At 41.6% G+C, this 27,811-nt stretch overlaps 1 protein-coding gene across 2 annotated transcripts in view; it reads left to right on the top strand.

The window, feature by feature from the left end:
* The window catches only part of trpm4a (transient receptor potential cation channel, subfamily M, member 4a), a 70,677-nt gene that overhangs the window by 26,012 nt on the left and 16,854 nt on the right, over nt 1-27,811 (top strand). For both annotated transcript variants that reach the window (XR_003983031.1, XM_030409968.1), the window contains exons 8-21: nt 277-516; nt 1,126-1,228; nt 2,147-2,265; nt 3,227-3,529; nt 7,244-7,345; nt 14,062-14,190; nt 14,468-14,597; nt 14,839-14,984; nt 17,151-17,263; nt 18,719-18,826; nt 18,957-19,003; nt 23,569-23,801; nt 26,148-26,263; nt 26,465-26,597. Coding sequence is in view for 1 of the 2 variants with exons in the window: in XM_030409968.1 (XP_030265828.1) it covers nt 277-516; nt 1,126-1,228; nt 2,147-2,265; nt 3,227-3,529; nt 7,244-7,345; nt 14,062-14,190; nt 14,468-14,597; nt 14,839-14,984; nt 17,151-17,263; nt 18,719-18,826; nt 18,957-19,003; nt 23,569-23,801; nt 26,148-26,263; nt 26,465-26,597 (2,022 nt within the window). In the remaining variant the exon portion in view is untranslated. The remainder of the gene's footprint in view (nt 1-276; nt 517-1,125; nt 1,229-2,146; nt 2,266-3,226; nt 3,530-7,243; nt 7,346-14,061; nt 14,191-14,467; nt 14,598-14,838; nt 14,985-17,150; nt 17,264-18,718; nt 18,827-18,956; nt 19,004-23,568; nt 23,802-26,147; nt 26,264-26,464; nt 26,598-27,811) is intronic.

Genomic DNA, 27,811 nt, shown 5'->3' with positions numbered 1-27,811 from the left:
GCAGCATGAGTGTTCCTCCATACCTATAGTATACGTATCTGATCGCACAGAAAGCTGTGTTAGTTTGTTTCAGCATTACTGCACCCTTTACCCTGCACTTATTGTAAAGCAGTTTGTCATAATTCTTGTGAAATTTGCATAGAATCAAGTTAAGTTTCAAACTGTGTAACACAGTTTTGTATTCTGTCAGCTATCTGGGTGCCTGTCAGTTCTCAGCTCTTTTATAAGAGCGACTGCGATCCCACTGAGACTCTTTGTGTATGTTCCCTTGCTCAGAGAATAGATGCGTCTCTGAGGAACGCTACACCCTGGCTGGTTCTTGCTGGTTCTGGTCCAGCTGCAGACCTTATCAGTGAGCTGTTGGGCAGTCTCTTACCTGTCCCCCTCAGTCCCATCTCTCCTCCAGCAGAGGGCGAGGCTGTTGAAGGGCCCAGCACAGAGCTCCGTGACTGGGTTCATGACAAGATCCGGAGACACTTCCCAGCTGAAGCTGAACAGGAGAAACTGGTGGATTGTGTGAGTCAGACAACACAAGAGTGAACTTGTATGTGTGTGTGTGTGTGCGTGTGTGTTGCTTTGCATGTAGAGAAGCAATGCGGGCAGCATGGATATTGCTTCCTGCAATTGTTACAATTCAGAAAAGAGGTTTCTGGGGACAGTTGTATGAAGTGAGACAAATGGGAGACACATACCTAGGTAGGCAATGGAAAGTGGACTTATAACTGAACATTAATAACCCAAACTAAGGAAAATTGTATTTATTTGGGGGGTGTGTAGTATGCTCAGTTTCCTTCACACTGAAGTTCATGTCATGGCTGACTGTGCTGTGATGTGCAGGAGGCAGTGCTGCCAGGGTCAAATGTTGAGTCTGCATGAACATGAACTTAATTCCTGCAGCTTATCACCACTGACCTTTTTTCAACGAAGAAGACCAGACTGACTTTTGTTTGTTGTCTAATAGTATCGTATGTGGGAGAAATTAATAAGATGAAACCTGACTGATATAACCTCACACACCTGTTAATCAACAGATCCAACATTACTGTGTGATTGATGGAATGATGTCCTACATGAAATGAAAGTTTTTCCAAACAGTAATTTCCTTTACTACTTCTGTGTGCCTAGGCTCTGAGTATACATCAGAACAGAGAGCTCATTACAATTTTTCATGGGGAACAGGAGGGTTCTGATGACTTTGATACAGTTCTCCTCAAAGCCCTTGTAAGAGGTAAGTTATTTAAGTAAACAATGAAAATATACAGCAGATAGAAATATAACATAAAACATGATTTTTTAATTTTTTAAAAACAGCTTAAAAACTACAAAACATATAAAATAATTAAAAGGAATGACAAAATGGCCACGACATCAAAGGCACAGTTTCCTTTAGATTTACACATGGAGTGAGTTATAATTAATTAACCCTGATCAGAGGAAGAGGAGGATCAGTGAAATTTACGGGTACCATGGAGCTGGATTTCTGTCTCTATCCAGACAGCTGTTTGACCCTGCAGAATTCTATAAGTGATCACAGGAACCATGAATCGAATTTGATGAGGAGTAAGTGTAGGGATATCAAGTTCTTTCAGATTACTGGTCAATAACTTGTAAGTGATCCAGTAAAGGTTTGCTAAAACAGGTGAGGAGGGCGTTACGATGTTCAAGAAGGGATGTCATCTGAGTTTAAGACAAACTGGGTCAATGGTTTGCATCATATCGGACCCTTAAATAGTAAATCTAAAACATACATTTTAATGAGTAAAATTGCTAAAGTTCAATTCTGAGGGAGTACCCCTGTATGTGGAAAAAAGTTGTAAGATGTCTTTTGTGACATCACAGGGGGAATTAATCAAATGACATGTAGCTTCCTCTGAAGCTCAAGATGGCTACTACTACTTTTTTCACATATGCAGTAGTACTCCCCCAAACTTGTAAACACATTTTGGTGTGTAAAATTGTTGGAGTTACGCTTTTAACATGTAAGACAAGGGTCTGTGCCTAGCCTAGGCCCCCAATTTATGGTGTCACTAAATAGTGACGAAATCGTCTCTGTTTTGTTGTGTTCTTTTGCTATTTGCTATTCTCCCAACCAGTCTCATCATGTCTCATCTTTGCCTCTTATGCCGCATTTGTGTGTGTTTTTAAGCAAGTAAACGTGTGTCAAGTGAAGCCAGTGAGTACACTGAAGAGCTGAAACTGGCTGTGGCCTGGAACCGAGTGGACATCGCCAAAACAGAGCTCTTCAATGGAGACATACAATGGAAGGTCAGATTCAAAATGAAACACTTCCACAAAACTACCTTCTATACACTAGGCATCAACCAGGCTTTGGGATATCACAGTGTACCAGGAGCACGCTAAAAGTTAAGGCCTCACCTGTTTTTACAGGCTACAGCACATCTTAAACTGTTAGCATGATCATATCAGTAGAATTATTGTGTGAAATGTCAGTTTGCAGTCAGCTGGTGGCCAAGCAGCTGCTTAATGAGCCGGTAAGAATAAACCAGTCATATTTCCTGAGTGTGACACAACAGGTTTACAGCTCAGTCACAGCTCCCAACACCTCCTCCCTCCACTGATTAAGGACTCTGCCATACACTTCACTGTCACAAAGACCCAGTGTTTTTTTGTTCTTGTGTTTAATTAATAGCTCAGAACCCTGCACATTGCTCATTTGCACAGGCACATTTATTATATATTGCACACGCCATGTATGCACAGACAGTTACTGTATATAGTATGTTTATCTCTATTGTAATAGTTTTTATTATGTTCTTTATTCAAATTGTTACTTTATTATTTCCAATAACTCTCTAACATTGTCTCTTTTTTGAGACTTACTCTTGTGCTGATACTATTTTCCCTATTTCTCCCAAGGGGGATCAATAAAAGAACATCTTATCTCATCTTAATCTCCTCTCCCTGCCTTTCTCTTTCTGCATTTGGTCATTCACATAAACAAACAACCATCTTTTAACATTACACAGTACAAAGGAAATGATCGTATATAAAATGGATCCATTTGTCTGCACTGTTGACAATCTGCAAAAAATACTGGAGTACTAAGTTTAGTTAAGGGCATGGAACCATCATTGAGTGGCAGTGCTATGATTTTATTTTTTTATTAAATGCATTGCAAAAGTACCAATCCTGCTACAGAAAGTGGTTAGAATGTACTCCTGCATGCTTTAATCTCATAATGCTCATGAGGTGATTCTATTTTCAGTACGAGGACCTTGAAGACTCCATGACAGATGCACTGATCAATAACAAGCCCCAGTTTGTGCGTTTGTTCTGCGAGAATGGTCTGAATATCCTGGAGTACCTCACTTACCGCCGCTTGGAAAACTTGTACCACTCGCTGTCAGACAGCTCACTGGCCTACATTCTGCTCCAGAGGCGTCTGAGCGAGAGGCAGAGTATGGCTGGATACCTGCCTAACCTGGATGGAGCTATGACAGTACCTCTGAAGAGCCCCCAGAGCGCACTAACTGGACCTGCATCAGCAATGGAGCTCAGCCTCTTTGAGGTGAGGAAGATGAGTTGAGAATGGGCAAAGGGGTAGCAAGAAGGAACCTTTAAGATGGTCTTCAATTGATAAGTAAAGGTTTGTGCTGATAACTACTGATAATGACGATATTGCTGATGGTAATACTTTTATGTGCAGCTCTCTTACATTATTTAATAACATGCTATGGGTGGGCCTATCGATCCAAATATCGATAGTATTGATACCAAGGTGAGTATCGGCATCGGATCGATTCTAACGTGATGAGATCGATATTTTTGTTGTAGTTTTTTTTCTATAAGTTCAGCAAAATCACTTGTATTTCTTCACAGAGTTTGTGTGAGCGCAGAGTCTCTCTTAGTCCTTATGCGCAGCGCTTCTCTCCACCTCTCTCACTCCGCTCATCCAGGTTCACACTTTCAACAAAAAACTCAATAGGTAGAAATTTCTAGAAGTGAAAGTTATTCCAGCATTAATTAATGTTGTTTCTCAGTGTAATTGGTGGTCAGAGGTATAATTTTAGCAGAGTGATTAAACTATTATCATATATTCAGACAGTTGAAATAAATCTTAATTGTTTTACTGGAACTCAAAAATATGTGCTTATATTTAGATATACAGTCTACCTCAAACCTGAAGTATGAATATGGCAGAATATAATAACTTTTGTGTATCTGTCGAAGGAACATTAGTATTCCTATTTAAGCAACACGCAGATAGGTTATAGATTTAATTATTTTGAATATTATTTTCTTAATTGTCTAAAATCTTTTTCCTGTGTTTTATTATTATCATAATCATGATCAACTAATTAGGCAATAAGGCAAAAGTACAAAATCATTCAATGTTCAGGAATTTTCAAGTAAAAAGTATCATTATTGGTATCGGTATCTGCAATACTGGCCCTGTATTTACTTGGTATCGGATCGATACCAAAATTAGCAGTTTCGCCCACCCCTATAACATGCTATCTCTTCAGGCTATTATAGGCTTAGCACATTAACAATAGAAAGAATAACAAACAGTCATCCAGTACTATTCACTCATAATTCTGTTGCATCACATCATTGAATTGATACAATGGATGCATTTTCTTGAAATAGATTTTAATGCATTTCAAGAATAAAATGAAATACTATTTTTGATAGAAAAACTTGAGAAGAAGTTTATAATGCACAGAAAATATGTGCAGCTGCTTTCAGATGGCTGCTTGCAATGGTCAATGTTCCCCTACAAAAGAACAGTCCTGTGTCTTATTAAGGTGTTGTCACCGCAGGCATCTTGAACACATTCAGTGATATTTAGACTTGGAGTGTCCATCTCTCTTTTTTTTTTTAAACTATCTTTTTAATTTTTATTTTGAGACAGCAAAACAAATCATTAAACAACATATGGACCACAGCTTTCTGCTGTTACAAAATGATAACATATGGCGCGCGGGTGGTCGAGTGGTTAGAGCGCATGCCACATACGCAGCCGACCCCGGTTCGATTCCGGCCGGCGGTCCTTTGCTGCATGTCACATCCCCCTCTCTCTCCCATATTCCCTATCTGTCTACTGCTTAATAAAGGTGTCTATGCCAGAAAAAATCTTAAAAAAAAAATGATAACATATATAACACATACAGATCATACACAAAAAAACACAAAACACAGAAAGAACAAACGACAAGAACACTGGATATCTAAATCAAAAATCAAATCAAAATGAAAGGAAAGAATGTGTGGTTGTAGGGGGATTCATTATATCAGTGAATGTTTATGCTTAGTCTTAATTTACTCCAATACTTACTATTGCTGGCCAGTCACTACCAAAGAATATACTAAGGGGGGACCACTCTATAGGGTTGCTTTCAGTACATGAGATAACCGTTCATATGGAGGAATGATAGTTTATCATACCATATAGATATTGTAGGAGGATGTACATCAAGCCAAACCTGCAGGATCGAAAGGCGTGAGGCATACAACATGATATTTATCAATTTTACATTTTGACCAGACAAGGAAAAGGGGCTGATACCAACAATACACTGTTTAGGATCCATTACTATTTTAATGCCAAGGAGGTTCTCCATCTCTGTTTGAACAGTAGACCAGAATGCTTTAAATGAAAATGAGTGCCTAGTTGTTTTTGACACTTCCTGCATGCTGCAGAGCACGAGTCGTCATATTTACTACGTATTTCAGGAGTCACATGCAGTTTATTAATTATATTAAATTGTGTTTCATGTGATTTGTCTGATCTAGTAATTCTCTTGGCATTATACGCAACTTTACGCCAGGTCTGGTCATCTAGGTGAAAACCCAAGTCTCTTTTGTAGCTATAAAATTACTTCATTTTGATTTGTAACTTCCTAGAACATACAAAAGGAAGGTCTGACATTGAAACATTATCTAGACCTATACTTTCCAGATCTGTAAAGGAAAACTCAATGTGTTTTATACAGTCTGCGACAAATCTCAGTTGTGAGGTCCAGTAATAATAAATAAGATTAGGTAAGGCTAACCCACACTTTCTTATGGGAGATTGGAGCTTTTGTAATTTCATCCTGGGGCGCTTATTTTTCCAGACAAATATACAAATGCACTATGTATTCATTTAAACAACTTTAATGGGATACAGGTAGGTGGCATCTGAATTGGATACAGTAAGCGTGGCAAAACATTCATTTTAATAATTGCAATCCAGCCTAATAAAGACACTGGTATATTCATCCATCTTTGAAGGTTCGATTTGGCAAGTATTCTGAAACATCCCCACTGCTGATTTTCCAAGGGGTAAGGCCATAGACTTATCATAGTTTATCTTATATCCAGAAAAAGCACTAAATTCATCAATTGGGTTAATTAAAGCCGGAATAGATTTAGATGGATCCTTCATAAATAAATGAAGATCGTCTGCGTATAATGATATTTTATGTGTTCTGACATTTGTTTGAATGCCCTTCACCTGGTCACTTTACAAAAAGTAAAGGAGACAGGGGACAGCCTTGTTTTGTGCCTTGCTCTAAGGAAAATATCTGTGAAGTCAAACCATTAGATACAGCAGCTTTTGGAGATGCATACAGCAATTTGACCCAATCAACAAAAATATCACCAAAAGAAAATTCATTAAGTGTTCTGAATAAGTCATTCCATTCTACTCTATCAAATGCTTTTTCAGTATCAAGTGTAACTAATGCTGCATTATTCTTATTAAATCTTGCATACTGCATGATGCCCAGTAGTCGTCGGATATTTGAATATAAATGGCAATTTCGAACAAAACCAATTTGATCTGTGGCCCCTAACAACACTGAATAGAGACATGTTGTCAAAATGTTGGCCAGTATTTTGGAATCTATATTTTGAATTGATATAGGTCTGTATGAGAGTGTCCAACTCCAATTCTACTACTGGGATGAACAGCATTCTTCCAAACCATATAACATCATCTGGTGTTTTGATTGACAAATTGCTCCAAAATCTCCAATAGTTGAGTTGAGATCTGGTGACTTTGAATCTATTTATCCATATTCATCTCCCACCTGTAACTACACGTCAGTCCTCTGAGTCTGATTAAGCTATTTTGAAACACCGCAAACTGTAGTTACTTCCGTTCGTATGTATGATATCAAGTTTCATTACATTCATTTTGTTATGCAACCTTATGTTGTATAATGACAAATCACATTGAAAGCATCCTTGCTCTGTACAATATGCAGTTGTAATGAAGTATCTGGTGATGCTGCAGGTGTCCCGCCTGCTGTGGGACCTGTTGGGGGATGTCTGTCAGCCTTTCTACTATGGACCTCTGGGTCTGGAACCAAGCACCAGCACAAGGAGGGCTCTCAAGGTCAGTGAGCGAGGAACTCCAAAGTTTATCAACATAATCTTGAGTACAATTGCATATCTTAGACTTTATGCTCAGATCAATTAAAGGGAAAAGAAAAAACTGTGTCAGGCAGGGGGTTAAAGGGAAGACTATGGAAAGGGGAAGGTGGACCCAAATGCAGTTACACGAGAGGCAAGGATATGGGGAAACAAAAGGCGAGCTTTATTTTAAAGCTGAACACAAAAAACAGAAGCAGACAAAACGGGGCAAGAGGCAAAGTAGCAACCAAAAACAGCAAGGCAAAGTAGCAACTAAAAGGCAAGACAAAGTACAAAGAAAAAGGTAAATTTCAAATCAAACATGGAAAACTCAAAACCAAAACCTACCATAACGGGACTTGAAGAACATGGACAAGCGCATGGACATAGACAGGGGCTGACAAGAACAATGACCAGACAAGAAGTGAAAGGAACACAGAGACTAAATACACAGACACTGATGACAAGACGAGGAACAGGTGAGGTGGACCAACAGGTGAGATAACGAAGGGGAGGAGCACATGAGAACATGAAGGGAACAAAACAATAGACAGAGGGAGCCAGAGGGAAGAACATAGGAAAATACACGGGAGAACTTAAAGGACACATGAGGGCATGGAAAACTTTAAACATAAGACACAAGACATGATACAAAGCCATGGAAATTAGACACAAGGAAACACAAGACAAAATGACAACCAATCACAACACAAGGAACAAGAATCTACAGTCATGACAAACTGTCCACGGGCCGAACTCATTTTGATATTTAGTTTGTCTGATTCATGTGTGCCCAGGGACGTGCACATGATTATAGCAGGGCAGGGGTTCAAAGTCAGAAAAGGGTAGTACTTTTTTTTTTTTTCTAGGCCTTAATAACACTATGTAGATTGATTATTGTAAAATTAATAAATAAAGTACTCATAGAAAGCTAACTACTTAGCTGTGTATCCTGTGTAGCTGTGAGTGTTATGCAATTATTGTCAACATGACTTTATTCACATTACCATAATACTAAGCTTTGGAAGACATGCAGTTCAGCTGCAATTCTTAAAAAGCAATGAAACACTGCTTTATTAACAGGCTATTTATTGGAGGATAAGTGCAAACTAGAAATACAGGCTACACATCTAAAAATGTGACAAAACCAAGAAATCAGAGTAAAGTCACAGTAAACTCAATATCTGGAAGAAGCTGAAGATTTGTGGCAAGATAAACAGCTGACACAAACAGCTGTCAGATTAGATTATTAACTCTCATTTAACAAGCTGTTAAATTAACAAGCACAAATGGGCACTCTTCTGAAATATGACTCATATTCAAGCACGTTGAATAAGTGGAAGGCGACTTGTTAGCCCCCACAAGGAAGTTATGTTAATGGATTTATAACTCACAAAGGTTCAAGTTGCTCCACTGTCACATCTCTTCTACGTGCATGGTGGAGTTCTCAATGAGGCAGCGGCTTCTCTCTCTCTCTCTCTCTTTGTCTTCAAAATAAGAGCTATACATTGCACCCCACTGGAGTTTAGAACTGGGTTCTTAGCGGGGGGCTTTTAATTTGAAAGTAGCGACCGTTCGTAGAGAGAGACAGCGGAGCCACGGCGGACAGAGAAGCGGCTTTAGGCTCAACACACACACAACACCATATTACACACGAAATGTGCACGGTAGATAACAGTGGCGTTTTTATACCGCCGTTTTTTTGACATCCCCTTGCACAACTAGATTTTATTTATTCATTTAAAAAACACACAAAAAGGGCTCTTTTTAATACGAGGCAAAAAGGGCAGGGGGTCAAGCACCCCTTGGGCCTTATGTGTGCACGTGCCTGTGTGTGACCCAGAAGTTAATTGACTTCTTTGTGAATCCACCCACCAACAGTTCCGTGTGAAAGAAAGCCTGAATAACCAGAATCACGCAGTGATTGTAAGTAAATGAATCGACACCGTGGCTGCACTGGAACCATACACGGATAAAGTTATAGACTTATTTGAAATTGGCAAGACACATGCAGGGATTTCCACCACACTGCAACAGACACCGCTGAAGTTAGCATCTAATTCACAGCTTCTAATTGGAGTTTTCCAGTCCACCTTAAAAGTAGCACACCACCTAAAGATGTCGTTGTTCTGTCATTTTTATGCGAGTTCATGGACTGAAAACCATTGGGAAGATGAAATAACAATAAATTATACAATGACACGGTCTGTAATTAAAATAATAATAAAAATTTTGATCATTTTAACTCTAGCATTTTTTCTTCACCACATTATAAACCCATTATATCCATCCATCCATCCATCCATCTTCTTCCTCTTAACTGGGGCCGGGTCACGGGGGCAGCTGTCTGAGCAGGGACACCCAGACTTCCCTCTCCCCGGACACCTCCTCTAGCTCAAAGTTCATGACCACAGGTGAGGGTAGGAACGTAGATTGACCAGCTGAATACTTCTCTCCAGTACCCTGGAATAGACTTTCCCAGGGAGGCTGAGGAGTGTGATCCTCCAATAGTTGGAACACACCCTCCGGTCCCCCTTTTTGAATAGAGGGACAACCACCCTGGTCTGCCACTCCTGAGGTACTTTTCCTGACTGCCACGTGATGCTGCAGAGACGTGTCAGCCAAGACAGCCCCACAACATCCAGAGACTTGAGGTACTCAGGGCAGATCTCATCCACCCCTGGTGCCTTACCACTGAGTAGCTTCCGAACTACCTCAGTGATTTCGGCTTCAGTGATGAATGAATCAACCTCTGAGTCCCCAGCCTCTGCTTCCTCTATGGAAGGCGTGTCAGTGGGATTGAGAAGATCCTCGAAGTATTCCTTCCACCGCCCGACAATGTCCCCAGACGAGGTCAACAGCTCCCCACCTCCAATGTAAACGGTGTTGTTGGAGAACTGCTTCCCCTTCCTGAGGCGCCGGATGGTTTGCCAGAATTTCTTCAAGGCTGACCGATAGTCCTCCTCCATGGCCTCCCCGAACTTTTCCCAGACCCGAGTTTTTGCTTCTGCGACCGCCCGCACTGCTGCACGCTTGGCCCTTCCGGTACCTGTCAGCTGCCTGCTGTTCGGCCTATAAGCCGAAACAACAGTAAGAGACCTATCCCCGACCTGAAGGCACAGGGAGGCGACCCTCTCATTTACCGGGGAGAAGTCCAACACATGGCAGCTGAGATGAGTAGAAGAGAGTCCAGCCTCTCTCAAGGAGTTGGGTCCCAGAGTCCAGGCTGTGCGGTACTGCTCAACCTCCCGCACTAGCTCAGGCTCTTTCCCCCCCAACGAGGTGACATTCTATGTCACCATGGCCAGAGTCACCGTCCGGGGCTTGGGCCGTCGGGGCCCCCCGACCATGACCACCACCCAAATCGAAAGACTTTATTTATTTCTTGTGGGTTTTGGGTAGTTTCACCTGTTGAGTTTTTTATAGGTGAAATTATTGCTTTCTCTTTTTTACGTTGTGGTTGGCTAGCTGAATATTTGCTTGGTTTCTTGCTATTTTCGAAGTTGTCGTATTTGAGTTGTTGTATCAAAAATTGTTCCTGTTTGCTTATAATTTCAAATAACTGAAATTTAGTGCTATGTAGGGCTGCAACAATTAGTCGACATAATCGCAGTGGCACAAACAACAATGGAGGGAGGAGAGAGATGCGTGTTTTGTAGCTGGAAATTCAGTCATTATTTTGAGTTATTAAAAAATAAATAAAATAAAAAACAGGCTGGGGCAGAGAATCTAAAATCTAGTCTGTAATAGCCTACAAACCTAACCATAGTTATAAAAAATGCAACAGATCTCAAATGACAACAAGTGTGGTTGTTGTGAACTCATGCTCCCCCATGTATCATCAGCCAAGAGGCCGGCTGGAAACAAGCTCTTTGAATACATTCATTGATTAATAATGTGTACAGACGTGAAGGGTGGCCAGTAAAATGAATTATGACAAAATTAGTAAAATTAGTGTTAATTAGTTCAATTGATATATTAAAAATCCAGTTGTGTTTCAAAATATTATGTTTTTAAATGAATGTTTTATGGGTTTTATTTGGTTTTATGGGTAAAACCAAAGTCGAAACAGATGCTGCCAAAATAATCGTGACCAATCGACTAATCAAAAAAATAATCAATAGATTAGTCGACAACCAAAATAATTGTTAGTTGCAGCCCTAGTGTTATGTAGCTCCTTTTTTATTTGTTCGTTGGGGTTGTTTGAATAGATATCTATAAGTTGTTTAATTTTTTGTTCCAGATGTTTTTCTCGTTCCTGTTCCTTTTTTTTTCTGTTTGTTGAGAATGATATTATTTGTCCTCTAATTACTGCCTTACTGATATCCCATAGTACTGAAGTTGAAATTTCTAGGGGAGTCGTTCAATTCCAAGAAGGATGCCCACTCTCTCTGTATAAGAGCAGTGAAATCAGAATCTTTGAGTAATGAGGTGTTAAAGCACCAACGGGAAGAGAATTTTACTACTGATTACATTTTTATGGAGAGGGATACTGGAGCGTGGTCACTAATTATGATTGGATGTATGATGGTCTTGGATACCTTACTAAGAAATGTATTACTGATCAGAAAGAAGTCTAGACGAGAGAATGATTGATGTAGTGGAGAAAAATAGGTGTATTCTCTTGATGATGGGTTGCTTAATCTCCAACTGTCGCCAAGGCCAAAATCTTTCATGTATTGTTTTAGTAGTTCAGTAGAGTGCCAGGATCGTAAATTGCCTGCGGTGCTTGATCAGTTGATTGTGTGGTTAATTACTGTATTGAAATCGCCACCGATTATGATATCTGTAGATTCTTGTAATGTGGAGAAAAATTCCCTCACCTGTTGCTGCTTCAAACATGACACTTGGGTTTGGGTCAGACCGGCTGATGATTGGCTGTTCTGTCTTAAGTCCCACCTCTCTTGCTGTGTTAGATTTATTGTTCAGCTCATGCTGAGGAGGTGGGAACTAGCTAGGTTCAGAGTTGACACCAGCTCATATCCACATAGACATAGACGCCTCATTGAGCCCGTTGCTGCGATACTTCGCTGGCATATTGGATGTGGCAGCTCTGCCCCATGAACTAATACAAGTCAATGGAGTGAACTTTATGAAGCAACTTCTACAAAGTGTTATAAGTTAATGTTTCATTTACACATTCACACACATACTGATATATTCAGGATACAGAGAGGAACCAAAAACAACGTATGTAATGTCCTCTGACGTTACTCCTTATATGTTCAGTTTACAGGTCGGCACCAAACCACAGGATGTTTTATAATGTTTTTATGTGTTTACAGCTGCCAATGTATGTAATGCTGTTACTGTGATGATAAATGACAGAAATATTGAATCTGTCTATAATAATTGGATCCTGACATGTAAATGAGTCATCTGTTGGAATAAAAAGCACCAACATTGTTTTATAAATACAGTGATTTTTGATAATCTAAGTACTAATAATAACAATCATGACAAAAAATTAAGACTGCAGATCAAGATAAGAAGCTGCAAATGGCAGTGAGCTGCTTTCTTTTCTGTTAGCAGTGAAGTGATGTACTCCATAACAGAACATTATAAAATATGATAATGTATACAATAACATTTAATGGTGAAAAAAAAAGTTGCAGTAGGCTACTTTTATAACTATGCGCCTTATATATAGTTTATTATTATTATTATTATTATTATTATTCTATTTTTCTGCATATTTTTGACTTTGAATGGGAGCATCTGTAACGCCGCAATTTCTCGTCGGGGATTAATAAAGTATTTCTGATTCTGATTCATATATTATGCAGTCAGTTGTCAATATTTAAAGTTAATTAAATTAACCAAGTTGACAGTATGCTCGACAGATGTCACATTTATATGTCAGGATGTGGTTATTATAGATACAGCTTCAATATGTAGGTGTCATTTATAATCACAGTGTTTCATACCCCCCCACACATTTTTCAACATTTTTCAAAGATTCAACTTTTCATTCATATTAATAGGCTTATATTATAAATTGTGATGAAAGAAATAGTATTTCCACACACACAGAGGGGTAACTACAACATTAGATTAACAAGTGTAGGCCACTGACCAGGCTGTTATATTTGACGAATGGGCTGGCAGTGGCAACCTCTTAGCAAGAAGGGTTTGGGCTACAACCCTCAAGCCAGCTGGGGCCTATCTGTTTGAATGTTCTCCTCGTGTCTGCACGGGTTCCTTCTGGATGCTCTAGCTTGCTCCCACAGTCAAAAGGGTGAAGTGAAATGAAGTTTTTTTTTTAATTGTCCTGTTGTAAATGTCAGTGTGAATGGTTGTCTGTATCTGTCAAAATGTAAAGCGATTATCAGTAGTGGATGGATAGTTTGAAAACTGAAGGATCTTGGTGTTTGGAGTGACAAAGAAGTGATCCTACCTGTAGCCTTTTACTCATCTTTGCGTGAGGCTAGAGGAAGTGTTGATGCTTTTTTAGACTTCCTATCATAAGTCTGACAATGCCATAAGAGTACAATGCCTGATCAATGGAGAACGCCTACAGGTAAACCTTTCAGAAAGTTCACATCTCCTTTCAAAGGAATGTTTTAAAAAGAGAGGCAAAACAGGAAAAGCTGGCACAATTTGAAATATATAAGTTAATAATGCACGATTGTCAGCAGTAAGAGTGATCATCTTTTTTCTGATCTGACTACCTTACTTGTGTCTTGTCTTAACCTTCAGCAAATTAATAAGATGCTGCTGGGGGAGTGTGTGTACCGAGACCAGCGCTGCCTCTCTCCCTGGGCAGCCCTCTTCATCTGGGCTGTCCTGCAGAACCGCAGTGAAATGGCTGTTTACTTCTGGGAGATGGTGAGACTAGTCTGTCATCTTCTACAACCTAATGTATTCATTTAATTTTAAAATTGGAAAGTTTAGGAACTGGCTGTGCTCAAGTGACACTGTAAATGTTAGCAAACAACCAGTTTCAGCTGATGACATTTCAGTGTGCTGTGAGAAAAGGCTGAGCACCATGTGCAGCAAACTTCATTGAGGTCACAAAGCTGCCATTTTTCAAAGTTGTCATCAAATTTGGTTTCATTTGAGCTGGTGTTAATTTGCATCCCGTGTTTCTGTATTTCCTTGACAGGCAGGGGAGTCTGTGCTGAGCGCTTTGGGTGGATGTAAGATGCTGAGGGAGCTTTCTAAGCTTGAGAGTGAAACTGAGAACAAAGTTGCTATGAAGGAACTAGCACAGACGTTTGAGAACCTTGCACATGGTGAGCCAGACCCAACGTTAAGAAATACATCTATTTATTGCTTTAAAGCCCAAGACAACCCTATAGCTTAGGGAACCTGGTTTGGATCCAGTGAGACTACAATCTATCTCCCTAATTTCCTGTCATGTCTCTACTGTCTATAATAAAGACATGTCTCCAAAAACTGTGTATCCTTTTAATCTAGAAGAAATTATGAGAAAAAATTATAATGTTTGTTTGTCTTTGTTGTTTGTGTGTTCAGATGTATTCGGTGAGTGTTACCAGAACAGTGAAAGTCGCTCCTTCACTCTTCTTATAAGGAAGTCTCCGGTGTGGGGCGGTGCAACATGCCTGCAGATGGCCACTGCCGCTGATGCCCGCCTTTTCTTCAGCCACGATGGCGTTCAGGTAGAGAAGCTGTCAGTCATTCTCTTTTTTCAAAACTAAAATGAGCTTAATTGCCCTGTTGACTCATCGTTAAACACTTTATATCGTTATAAACTAAATAAAACTCACCAACACAGTCTTGTTCCGGCTTTCCGCAATCACCTCTGGTTTAGTCAAAAGTAAGATTGTAAGATGTGAAAATATTCGAGCTCTACACGAAAAATGATGTTGCCCGCAGCTGATGCCCGACTCTGTTGCTCCTCTGCAGAGGTGAGTGGACTAGCCAAAACCTGTACTCAAGTAAAAGTACTGTTACTTTTCATGAACAGTTATTCAAGTAGAAGTAAAAGTAGTGATCAAAATAACTATTAGAGTAAGAGTACAAAAGTACTGTCAGTCTTTTCCCAAGTCTTATTTGTTGAGAATCTAACTGGAATTATTTCAACTACAGATTTTCTCCATTAGGTAAAGAAGTGCACACATTTAATTGTGACACAATAACAAATCATCATCTTCTCATTAGATAATCTGCCACATTTACATCAGGAAATTTCCCCAATCTGTATCTCTCAAGCATGTTCACAAAATATTTAATTATTATACACTTTTATTGATAAAGTTTCTTGTTACGTTCTTTAGTTGTTGTTTCCTATTTCATATTATGATTTGGAAAATAAATCACCAAATCTTGACTATAATAGATTGTGTCTGCTATGTCAAAAAGTAAATATAAAGAATATCCACATGGAAGAGTGTCCTTAGTTCATTTAAGTTTCCATTACAGTCAGATGTGAGTTCCCCATATGTGTTTGTCCAATCACATGAAGACAATAAGACTACAAACATGACCAATTACCTATTTAGGTGAATTAGGAAATAATGCTGTGCCTGTGATGTTTCATCATTGTATATTGAATATAGGTGTGTTTACTTATTTACTTAGACCTAAAGAAGACCACCTGAGGTTAAACATTGTATCAGTCATGTCAACATTTTGAGCATAATTTAGTTTCTACTTTTCTGTCTCTTACACCAATAAACATGACTAGTTAAATGCCTGTACTTATTACCAGAACAGACACACTTACTCAGTGATCATTTCTCTGATGTTCTATATGCTGCAACTGTGCATTGTTAATTCATCTCTAATTATTAGTGCTTAGTGTGATTTGAAAGCCATACTCCTGCTTTGAATGGAGTCACGGGCTGTGGTAGGATTGATAAAAAGGCACCAGCAGACCTGGGACCAGTAGCATCATTAGCAGCGCTATTGTTTCTATAAATTAAAGCTTCTAAGAGTAAAAGTATGCTGCCTTTAAACTACTCCAAAAAGTTCAATTGAAGTTTTGAGTCAATATGGGACTGAATATTTAAGTGTAAAATATGGGACGATTCTGTATTTAATGGGATGGGTGGCAACCCTAGTTATCATATGCATTCACATATTGTATAATTAACTATCCTAGCTACTGTGGCGCTGTCCAAGCAGCTGATCCTGCTGCTGGCAGCAGCTTGGAAGCCTTCCCTGCTGCTCTATTTCTCAGTAGAGAGGTTTCCACCAGTAGGAACTCCCAGCCAATATGATATGATATGATTAGGCACAAAGCCTAATCATTGTCTTCACCTGTTGTATAGCCTTTTTACTGTATACACCTCTTGTTATTGTTATCTGTTCCCTGAATCTTGAATCTGCTTCAATATGTCAATACTATAGTTATGTTTTCTAAGCCATAGTTTACTGGTTGCAGTGACTACATAATATGAGAGAATAAACGTCTTGAACTTTGCTATCAGCTTCCTGCATCTCATTGCACTTGAGTGCTCCTTGCATTCAAACAGTTATATAGTTACATATATATATGACTATATATATATATATATATACACATATACATATATACATATACATACATATATGTATATATATATACATACATACATACATACATATACATATATATATATATATATATATATATATATATATATATATATATGACTAAAGTACGGCAAAATAATTGGCTTACTAAGTTTGAATTGGGAATACCAAAGTCAAAATTTAAGTTACAGTATACATACCAAGTGTGGCTATAACAAATTGAGATTTATTCAAATTCTTTATGCATCATCAGTGAGGGTAACGTTGTCTGGGAGCTGTTGTAGTAACGGCACTGCTGTCTGTTGTAGTCGTTGCTATCGCAGATCTGGTGGGGTGACATGGAGAGGAGTACTGAGGTCTGGAAACTGGTGCTAACCTTCTTTTTGCCCCCCCTCCTCTACACAGACCTTTTGAGCTTCAGGTAAATGTTGTGTTATTATTGTGTTATGCTGTGTTATTATTGTGTAATTTGGCTTGTGAGTGTGTGTGTTTGCAGTATGATTCCATCCTGGTTTTTTGGACTTGTTTATTGGGTTTACATCTGGAAATGCCTCATTGAGCGGGTTGGCCCAATGCGATACGTCAACGTCACCGCCATATTGGAGGCAGCAGCTCAGCCCTGTGAACTAATACAAGTCAATGGAGTAAATTTTATAAAGCTCCTTCAACAAAGTGCTATAAGTTGATGTCTCTCATTTACATATTCACACATGTACGAATATATTTAAGAAAGAGTTAGGTATCGAAAACAGTGGCCCTCATTTATTAATCTTGCGTAAAAACAGGTGCAGATTTGAGCGCAGAATTGGTCTTACGACAGGACACACGTGTGATTTATGAAACATTCGTATCTGACCAATTCCAGCGTACGAATGATCGGATCTTGATAAATTCGGCAGCTGAATTCGATCGTCATTAACATGTTACGCCCTTAAATATTCCTGGTTCGGAGGCCTCACCCACTGAGGTCGAACATGGAGAGAAGAAACACTGGCAAGAAGAGAAACTTTTCCGAGATGGAGATCGGCATCCTAGCAGCGGCGGCACATCAAAGGCAGTCCGTTCACTAATGCAATGCTGTGCAAAACTGAACAGGCAAAAATAATATCGCACACTTTCTCTGGGGTATACAGCAGCGTTCCCCCTGCTGGTCCGAGACGGAGCCACCTGCCCTTCAGCAACCCGAAACAGCTCCATTGGTACCCCTGTGCGCACACTATTGAATCTGCGTTCCTGCTCTGTAGCAGGGTTTGCCAGCGGGGCTATTCGGTATTCCGTTAATTAGTTGTCATATTTTATTTTACAAAAAAGTGGTATCAGTAAAAACGTGGGCTTTTTTTTTAATTACATTTTTTAAATTTTGTTTTATTTGTTTTAAGAATCCATTTTGATCTGTTCTAAATATGTGACTGCTTATGCTTAATGACAGCTGAGGTTTGTTTAATAATTATTTTCAGACTCAGCCACATTTTGCTGTGCTGCAACGCAAATCCACAGACTCAGATTTGCGTACACGAGCTCAGACCTGACGTGAGATCTGATCGTAGCTTCCACTCACGTCCAAATTGATAAATGCCGAAGTGTGCGTGGAAATGGTCGTACGTACAGTTTCTGCCGTACGTTCGTTTGATAAATGAGGGCCATGTCTGTAATGTTCTCTGATTATTATAAACTTTAACTACTCCTTATGTTCAGTGTACAGGTCGGCACCAAACCACAGGATGTGTTTTTAGAATTCTTTTAATGAGTGTTTACAGCTGCCAATGTAATGATGTATGATAATCACAGTAACAGCGTATAAGATATGTATATCTTACATATAAGGAGTAGTTACTGCTATGATTAAAGATGGTGGTTGTTTGTGTTCATGTTACAGGGAACAGGAGGAGGAGGTCAGGTCTTTGGATGTCCAACCCTACAGAGACACTGAAAGTCTGGATGGGAATGATGCCACTGTCTTCTCACTTGCTGACATTATCCAAAAGTAAATACAAATATAATTATAAAAATATGACTTTAATTTTATACAAATATACAAACATAATTTATGGTTTTCTTATGGTTTTCCCTCTCAGTTTTAACAAACATTCCTGATTCTTTGTTTGGGGTCACAGTGAAGAAGAAGCTGAAGAGTTCAGGGCTCTAAAAGAAAAGATGAGAGGTGGGTTTTGATCACTATTCAGCTATTACTAGTTGAGCTTAGTGGCTACTCTTTTATGTACCACTTCCTTGCAGTAAGTAAGAACTGTCAAAGCAAAGAAAAGTTAGCAAAATGTTGGAAACAGTTCCTTCCTTCAGTACTGTGAACATGACCTACTGTTACAGTTACAAGAAATGTAGACTACAGAGGCGAAACGAGAGCATTTCAAATGATTTAACAACAAAGAGTCAATGTACAACAAGCTTACTGAATTGTGAGGCAAGTAGAGCAAGGCCAAGATCCAAAAACAATCAGAAAACTAAACATAAGGAACAAGTGAGGGAGAAACACAGACAGACTTAAATAGTATAGAAAAAGGCTAATAAGAAACAGGTGAAAGAAATCAGCAATCAAAACAGCAGGATGAACAACAGGGAATGAAGTACTGAAACCAACAAAAAGGTATTTAAAAAAAAATTAAACAGAAACATTCAAGAAAACCATGGTACCAGTTATGTCCGTTCAGGACGAATGAGTCAGTGTTCATTTGGTAATGCCTTGCTGCATGTGTAGTATGCAGCTGTTGTCTGAAGTTTTAAGTTTCATTTTGATCGAAAGTAAACAGAGTTAAGGGAAGGGAAAACGCGTGCTGGAAACGCTAATCAGCGACGGGACAAATACAGACTATGCAGGGACAGTGAAACTTTTAAAAGACCAGTTTGCTGCCCCACAGAGTGTTTTATTGAGACGGTTTGTGTTCAGGCAAAGACATCAACTCCCTGGTGAGTCCGTCCATCAATACGTCTCCAACCTGAGAGGTTTAGCCAGCCATTGTAAATTTGGCGCATTGACAGAGGAGATGATACGTGATCAACTGATTGAGCACACTACATTTCCTAAAATTAGGGAGACGCTGCTACTTGAATCAGATGATCTAACACTGACTAGGGCTGTTGCCATTGCATTCCAAATTGAAAGTGCAGCTGAATATGCAGCAAAATTAACACGGACAGATTCATCAGTAAGTCAAGCAGCACAAATAGGGGCACCGTCACATGAGCAGCAGCAGCAGTCATCTAGTGCAAGTTTGGAGGTACCAGACACAGCCCCCGACCCAGTCATGCATCTCACAAGACAACAAGGGCTGCGTCAGCGTCAAAGGCAGCTTTCCTGCGGTAACTGTGGATCAAGCACACATGCCACCAGAGCCCAGAACTGTCCAGCTAATGACCAAAACTGTCGCAACTGTGGAAAAAAAAATCACTTTGCAAAAATGTGCCGCTCTGCCCCCTCCAGATCGGATGGACACACCCCCCGTTGTTCACCCACCATAATCTGCCATAAGTTCTTCCATTCCCGTCCACTGTCCACACCCACTGCTATCCTACATGGGTATGGTGACTCAAAAATTGACCTGGTGGGGTCCATTACAGTGTCTGTTAGCCTTGGCACTAGAGTCTTGCCCTCCTTTGTCTTCAGTGTGGCCCGTCGAGGGGCGAATTTAATGCGACTGGATTTGTTCATGGCATTGGGATTTTCACTCAGCGACACAGGGGGGGCTGCCATAATGACTGTCGCTGCCGGACCGCATCAGAAGTGGGCATCACTGTTTGAAGCGCTAGTCTGTCTGCTTCACCCATCAACCCCTCATTGACCCCTCCGTGACCCCGGTTGTCCAGCCACTGCGCTGTATTCCACTGGCCCTGAGGGATTGAGTGTCTGTTGAGCTGCAGCGGCTGCTGGATGCTGGTATCATCGAGCTGGTTGATGCATCACCATGGATTTCAAATTTGGTTGTTGTCAGAAAGAAATCAGGGGCTCTGCGTGTATGTGTGGACCTCCGCGCAGTGAACAGAGCAGTCATCCCGGACAGAGACCTGCTACCCACGTCTGAGGAGCTCACGGCACAATTTCACGGCTCCACCATCTTTTCAAAACTGGATCTCAGAGAGGGCTATCTCCAGGTGCCCCTCCACCCCGAAAGCAGAAACCTGACGGCCTTCATCACACACCTCGGTGTTTTCCGCTACACGAGGATGCCGTTTTGCCTTAGCTCCGCCCCCTCCTGCTTTCAAAAGGTCATGACCTCAGTGCTGGCAGGTATACCAGGTGTTGTCATTTACCTTGATGATCTGGTGGTACATGGTGCTACTACTGCTATCCATGACGGCCGCCTGCAAAGTGTATTCGCAGCCCTGGCCAAGCACGGACTAACCCTCAATGGCAGCAAATGTGTTTTTTCAGTGCCGGCTATCGAATATGTAGGCTTCTGACTTTCCACTGAGGGCATCTCTCCCCTTCAGTCCAATGTGGAGGCCATCCTCTCCGTTCCCGAACCGACCTCGGCTGCCCAGCTCGCTTCATTCCTGGGCATGACGAAATACTACATGAAGTTCATGCCTCAGTATTCAGCCATAACAGCCCCACTGTGTCAGCTGCTTTGGAGAGATGAGCCATGGGTCTGGTCTCCAGAATGCACAGAGGCAGTGCAAACTCTCAAGGCCCAACTTACCTCACCTCCTGTGCTGGCACATTTTGACATATCCAGTCACACCCTGGTTACCTGTGACGCCTCGGCCATGGCAATAGGGGCTGTGCTATCACAAATAAAGAACGGCGTGGAGGGGCCTGTTGCTTTCGCCTCCCAGGCTCTGAACCAAACCGAACAATGATACTCAGTTGGGGAGCGGGAGGCACTCGCCTGTATGTGGGCTTGTGAGAGATGGCACCTTTACCTTTATGGCCGCCAGTTTATGCTGAGAACAGACCACCAGGCCTTGACATCTCTGCTCTCCCCTACCGGCACCGGTCATAAGCCGCTGAGACTGCATCGTTGGTATGACCGCCTCTGCCAGTACAATTACACTCTGCAGTTTACCCCTGGCCGTGATAATGTTGTCACAGACCTCCTCTCTCGTTCAGTTCCTGCCCAGGCCCCGCCCACCAGCGTCAACCACATCGAAAGTGAGATTATTCACATGCTACACACTCCGCTCGAGTCCATGGTCACTCTGCAGGACCTGACAGAAGCCTCAGAGCAGGATCCAGTCATCTCCCAGCTCTGCACCTACATTTGTCAGGGATGGCCAAGGGAATTGCCAGAGGAGCATTTAGCCTTTTCCCGTGTCAAGCAGGAGCTCTCGTGTTGGAATGACACATGTGTGGCACATGGGCTTTGCACCGTGATTCCGGGGGCCCTTCACGCCCGTGTGCTGGCCATGGCGCATGAGGGTCACCTGGGCATAGTGATGCTTAAACAGAGATGCCGCGACCTGGTGTGGTGGCCAGGCATAGACAAAGACATTGAGGCCCTTGTGAAAGACTGGCCAGCATGCCTTGTGAGTGGCAAAACCAGCCTCCAACCACCTCTTCTCTCGCTGGGGCCTTCCACAGACCATTACCACTGACAATGGCCCACAGTTTATATCTATGGAGTTCACTTCATACCTGGAGAACAGGGGGATTCAACACATCCGCACATCCCTGTATCACCCGCAGGCAAACGGTGGGGTGGAATGCTCCCATCAATCCCTAAAAAATGGCATCAGAGCACATCAGGCCCAAGGCTGTTCATTTAAACAAGCCATACGTCTGTCACTGCTGCACCACCGTGCTACCCAGCATTCGACCACGGGGTCTCCCCAGCCTCACTCATGCTGGGTAGGGAGTTAAACCTACCACTGGACAGGCTCTGCCCCATCGCAGCCCAGAACACACTCACACCAGTCAAAGCCTCAGTCACCCGGCGTCAGAAGCAGATGAAACAGTGGTTTGACAAGAAAAAGAGGGTCAGGGTGCCTGATATCGCGGTGACAGACTGGGTCAGAGCTCGCCGACCGCACAGGGAGTACAAGATGGCATCATTTTGGTCTACTCCACAGAAAGTGGCTCGCCGACTGGGCCTGGCCACGTACCTCCTTGATGACGGCACCCGCTGGCACGGTAGCTGCTTTCAGAAGGTGCCAGCACCTCCTGCAATGTCAACTCGGAGCAGTGGGGACATGAGGCCACCCAGAGCGGAGCAGGAGGACTCCATACCTCGATCAGACGCACAGTCTAAAGATACTCCCACGTCGTCACACCCAATGCCCCCATCACCATCGGTGCCGCCCCGGCCCCCACGCCACTGTTTGCCCCACCTGCAGCTGTGTGTTCTCCATGGCCAGTCCGTGCTAGGGCACGGCCCGATCACCTGAAGGACTTTGTGTCTACCTTTCATGTTTGAATCCCCCCAGAGAGGGGAAAATGTTATGTCCGTTCAGGACGAATGAAGCAGTGTTCATTTGGTAATGCCTCGCTGGATTTGTAGTATGCAGCTGTTGTTGTCTTAAGTTTTAAGTTTCGTTTTGATCGAAAGTAAACAGAGTTAAGTGCAAAACGTCTCATCCTGCGTCCTCTTTATATTCAACAGTACCATGACCCCATTGTAATGCAAAGCTCCATGTAGAGAATGTTGTCACTGCAGCAATACAGAGGAGGAAACTTCAGAGGAAACAGAATTAAAACTACTGCTAAAATATTGTTAAGGTTGACAGGCTGCTCGCATCTTTGAGTCTTTACAATTGAACTCTTTTACTTCTCTACAGACTCTTTGCCATCCAACTCCAAGAGACCATTTATCGTATCCCGTTGGAGACAGTTCTGGTTCGCCCCTGTCACCTCATTCCTTGGCAATGTACTCATGTACTTCCTCTTCCTCTGCCTGTTTGCCTATGTTCTGTTGGTGGACTTCAAGCCCCCGCCCCCTAAAGGCCCCACCACGCTGGAGTTTGTGCTTTACTTTTGGGTTTTCACCTTAGTATGTGAAGAGATTCGACAGGTTGGTAGTTAAGACATATCCCACATATTATTATGCAACATTTATAATGTGGTCCAAACTGTACAAGTAATGATTTACAATGACATTATCTAAATGGTAGGTTTTGAAATTGAAATTCTCTCTTTAAAGTGAAAGTCTCGCCAAAATGCAACCAAGGCTTTATTTGTGATTGAATATGAGTCAAACTTTCGGGTAAATGCATAATTATGATGAAAGAGGTGTAACGCAGGAGTATATGGTGTGTAAAACGTTAAAATGATGTATTTTACAAAAGGTGTTTAGTTAAAATTGATTACATTTAAAATCAGGCGGAAGAGCAGTTGTTAAAACCAAGAAACCACAATATGTCAACAGGATGCACACTAATATTTATTCACTGAATAAAATCAGGTTAAAATCACAGGTGAAAGTCCATAAAAACGATAAGACGTGGGAGCTAGTAAAAGGGGCACTGGAAAGTTAAAATGAAGGAGCTAAAACCTAAGGGGCGATAAAAGTCCAATAAAACAGTTCAAAGTCTTATCTGCGGGCGGACAGCCGCCGCCGGGATTGTCTCTGTCACCGGGGAAGGGGCGCCAACACGTCCTCGGTTCGGTCCGTAACCTCCAGGCCAGCACCCACCACCCCGACGTCCTCGGTGCCACGGCGCCCGCCGTCCTCGGCCTTCCCGGCGCCCTCGGTGCCACAGCGTCCGCCGTCCTCGGTGCCATGGCGCTCGCCGTCCTCGGCATTTCCGGCGCCCTCGGTGCCACGGCATCTGCCGTCCTCGGCATTCCCGATGCTCACCATTCCAGGCCCCCGCCTCTTGGTGTCCTGGTGCCGTTGGTGTTATGGCACCGCCATCCCCGGTGCCGCCACACCCTCTTGTCACGCCATCTCTGCGTTCGTTTCTCCTCTCCCCCTTGTTTTCCGTCTTCCTCCTTCTTTAAGTCCTTTTTAAAGTTTCGCCAATCTCTCTCAGGTGTGGTGATTAGATTTGGGAGTGTCACAACTAGAATAAGGTTTTGCAAAATAAAAACACACACACTCCCAGTGTACACGACATGCAATAAAAACACACATTTAAAAATACACGCTAAAAAGCAGACATATTACAAGTTAAAAAAACTGGGAGTTTAAAATACACAATAAAATTACCTTACCCCTGTGACAGAGGCACTTTTAAGATTTACTGTAGTTTTGTTTTCCGGCACGTTAATTTTGAACGGGAGTGCTAGGGGCAGGATACGATGGCATCAAAATCACTATTTTTAAAACACTAAGAAGGCTTGACACAACATGAAACTTTGCTCGTAGCATCACCAGGGTCTCTACCCTTGAACATGAGCATTGAGAGCATTGTTTGTGTACACAGAGTTTATGAAAAAGAAGGTTTTTGAACTACTCATGTTAGCTGCTGCATCTTCGGCGCACGGTCACTCCCGTTCAAAATTAAATCAACTACGGTAAATCTTAAAAGTGCCTCTTTCGTCATAATTGTGCATTCACCCGAAGGTTTGACTCATATTCAATCACAAATAAAGCCTTGGTTACATTTTGGCGAGAGTTTCACTTTAAGACAGCAAGAACATTTGTGCTTCAGGTGCACAGTCAGCAATAGTGATGGAACAAAGATGGAAACAAACTGGTTGGAATGTTGAGGCATTTCAAACAGTCTGACCAACCATGTTCCAACTATAGCCCCCTGCTTCAGAAGTAGAACTAAAGGCTAACGACATGGTCTCAATAGCACCAGACACTAAATGGAAAACTGATGTTTTTGTGCAATGCCGTCACTTTATATTGCACCATACTACACAGGGAGACTACTAATTGCAACATCTCTCTCATACACTGTTTGCAATATCCAGTTGCAGCATCATAGATTGACATATTAAACACTGTAAATGTGATATCGCATCCTTTTTGGGACTAATGTGGCCATACCTGCCGTTTTCAGACTGACATTAGTACTGCTTCATAAACGGCAAAAAACAAATCCCCCTCATTCATTTCAACAAGGCCTAGTGTTGACAATACAACATAACTTCCTGAAGCAATGCACAAATCAGCCTACATTGCTTGTAGATAACTTTGTAACGTAAAAAGTGTAGTTATGTTGTGTACCTGGTTCTGGTATGTGATAAACCTTTAGGTTCATGGATTGAATGTTATGTTCTCTGTGGTCTCTGAGGCAACAAACCCCACCAGCCCTTTTTGTAGCAGTACTATTTTCAGTCTGAATGCTATTTAGTTTCAAAAGTACGAAAAATACATATTTCCCTGATTGACATAGACTAACTGTACACTGCACAGATCCACCCACATAAATCATGACTCTTATTTCTCTCTCTTTCTGGGTAACAGACCTTCTTCGTGGGCAGCACCTTTGTGCTTCAGAGGATGAGGAACTACATCCAGGATGTGTGGAACAAGTGCGACCTCACAGCCATCACTCTCTTCACTTTGGCTCTCTGCTGCAGGTGACTCTTCTGACACAGTGACAGGAGGATCTGCACTGATCATGGCCCCAGAGGTTGCAAAGGCATCTCTGGGGCCAGTCCTCAAAACAAAATTCAGTAGTTTCTCTTCTGTTTTTTTTCTTACTTACTTATGTTCATGATGTAGATTAATTAATTGTATCACATATCACTGGTGATTGAATGCACAATTTTGTTTTACAGAATGTTTCCCCAGTCATATGAGTTTGGCCGAGCTGTGATGGCCATAGATTTTATGGTCTTCACATTACGTCTGATCCATATATTTGCCATCCACAAACAGCTTGGGCCCAAGATTATTATTGTTGGCAAAATGGTGAGTGCATACACATGTCACATTGCAACCAATGGGCGACACACAATTGAATGAAATGTGAAACTGAAACAGATCTTTGGTATCACTGATGTTTCTAAGAAAGTTCAAATGAGAAACGGATTTGGTGGCACGTCCTATCACTTAATGATATTGTAATTCCAAGACAAAATGAAGACCTTTCTACAAGCTAGTGTATGTAGTCAACCTAATATCATTTGAGTCACGAACCTCCACTCTGTGATACTGCTGTACAATCAAAAGAGCAGAGAGCAGATTACTTCACTGCTCCATCACGCTCTAATTTCGCTTCAGTACCACTCACAGCACTAGAATATAGCATGCCCAACCCAGAATGTGTAACCCAATCTCTCTGGCTCTATCTCAACGGACTGAAGAGCTCATGCAACAGGGAATTTGGTTGGTGGTGATGGTGAAACATACAGTACAGCCTTCAACAAACTAAAGGGGGGGATTAAAAATACATTTATATTAGAAGATAAAAGTCTAATAATACAAATGTGCACTCCATGAAAGAACTTATTTTATTACATAAACTGCAGTGAACACATTATTTCAATTTATATGTAAAATATTTAACAATTCTATAAAACATTTTTACAATGCTCAGCAGGGTGGGAATTTCACGGCGACCACTGCGGCCATGGCCCAACTCTTTGGCCTCGATGCCCCGTGAAAAAAAATCATTGTACGGCCACAGTGGCCTTTGTGCCCCTGGCGTAGTGTTCTTGCCTTGAATTACAGCCACCTGAGTGCACAGTAGTCACTCACAGTAACTTCAGTGAGTTTGCGGTTCGCGCAGGTGGAGTCTCATCATCACGATGATCTAATGTGAAAGCCTCTCAAACAGCAGCAGCATCTCAAAGCGGAAGAAGGACACTTCGAGCTCAGATATGATACGTAACTGACTTATGTGGTAGGATTTAGTTCGGTAAAGTTGGAAACAGATTCGAACCTCCCGGATCAATAACTGATACGCAAAACACTAAAGACGACTCCTAACTAGGGTAGTAAGGTTGACAACGAGCTACACCCGTATTTTCATCAAAACGAGCGCTCCTCCGGGCCGGACATTAACACTGGTCTCTGTGGTCAGCCGTCTGTGAGACAAGGGAGCAGGGACCGTACAAAGTGCAACACCGAAAAGAGATACTACAAAGAATATTCAAGGATTTCACCATTATTCAGTATAGTGT

This window comes from Sparus aurata, chromosome 24 (genome assembly GCF_900880675.1).
Source record: "Sparus aurata chromosome 24, fSpaAur1.1, whole genome shotgun sequence".
In the NCBI taxonomy this organism is placed as follows: domain Eukaryota; kingdom Metazoa; phylum Chordata; class Actinopteri; order Spariformes; family Sparidae; genus Sparus; species Sparus aurata.
The sequence above is the reverse complement of the archived record's forward strand: the minus strand, read 5'-3'. Positions and strand labels throughout refer to the sequence as shown.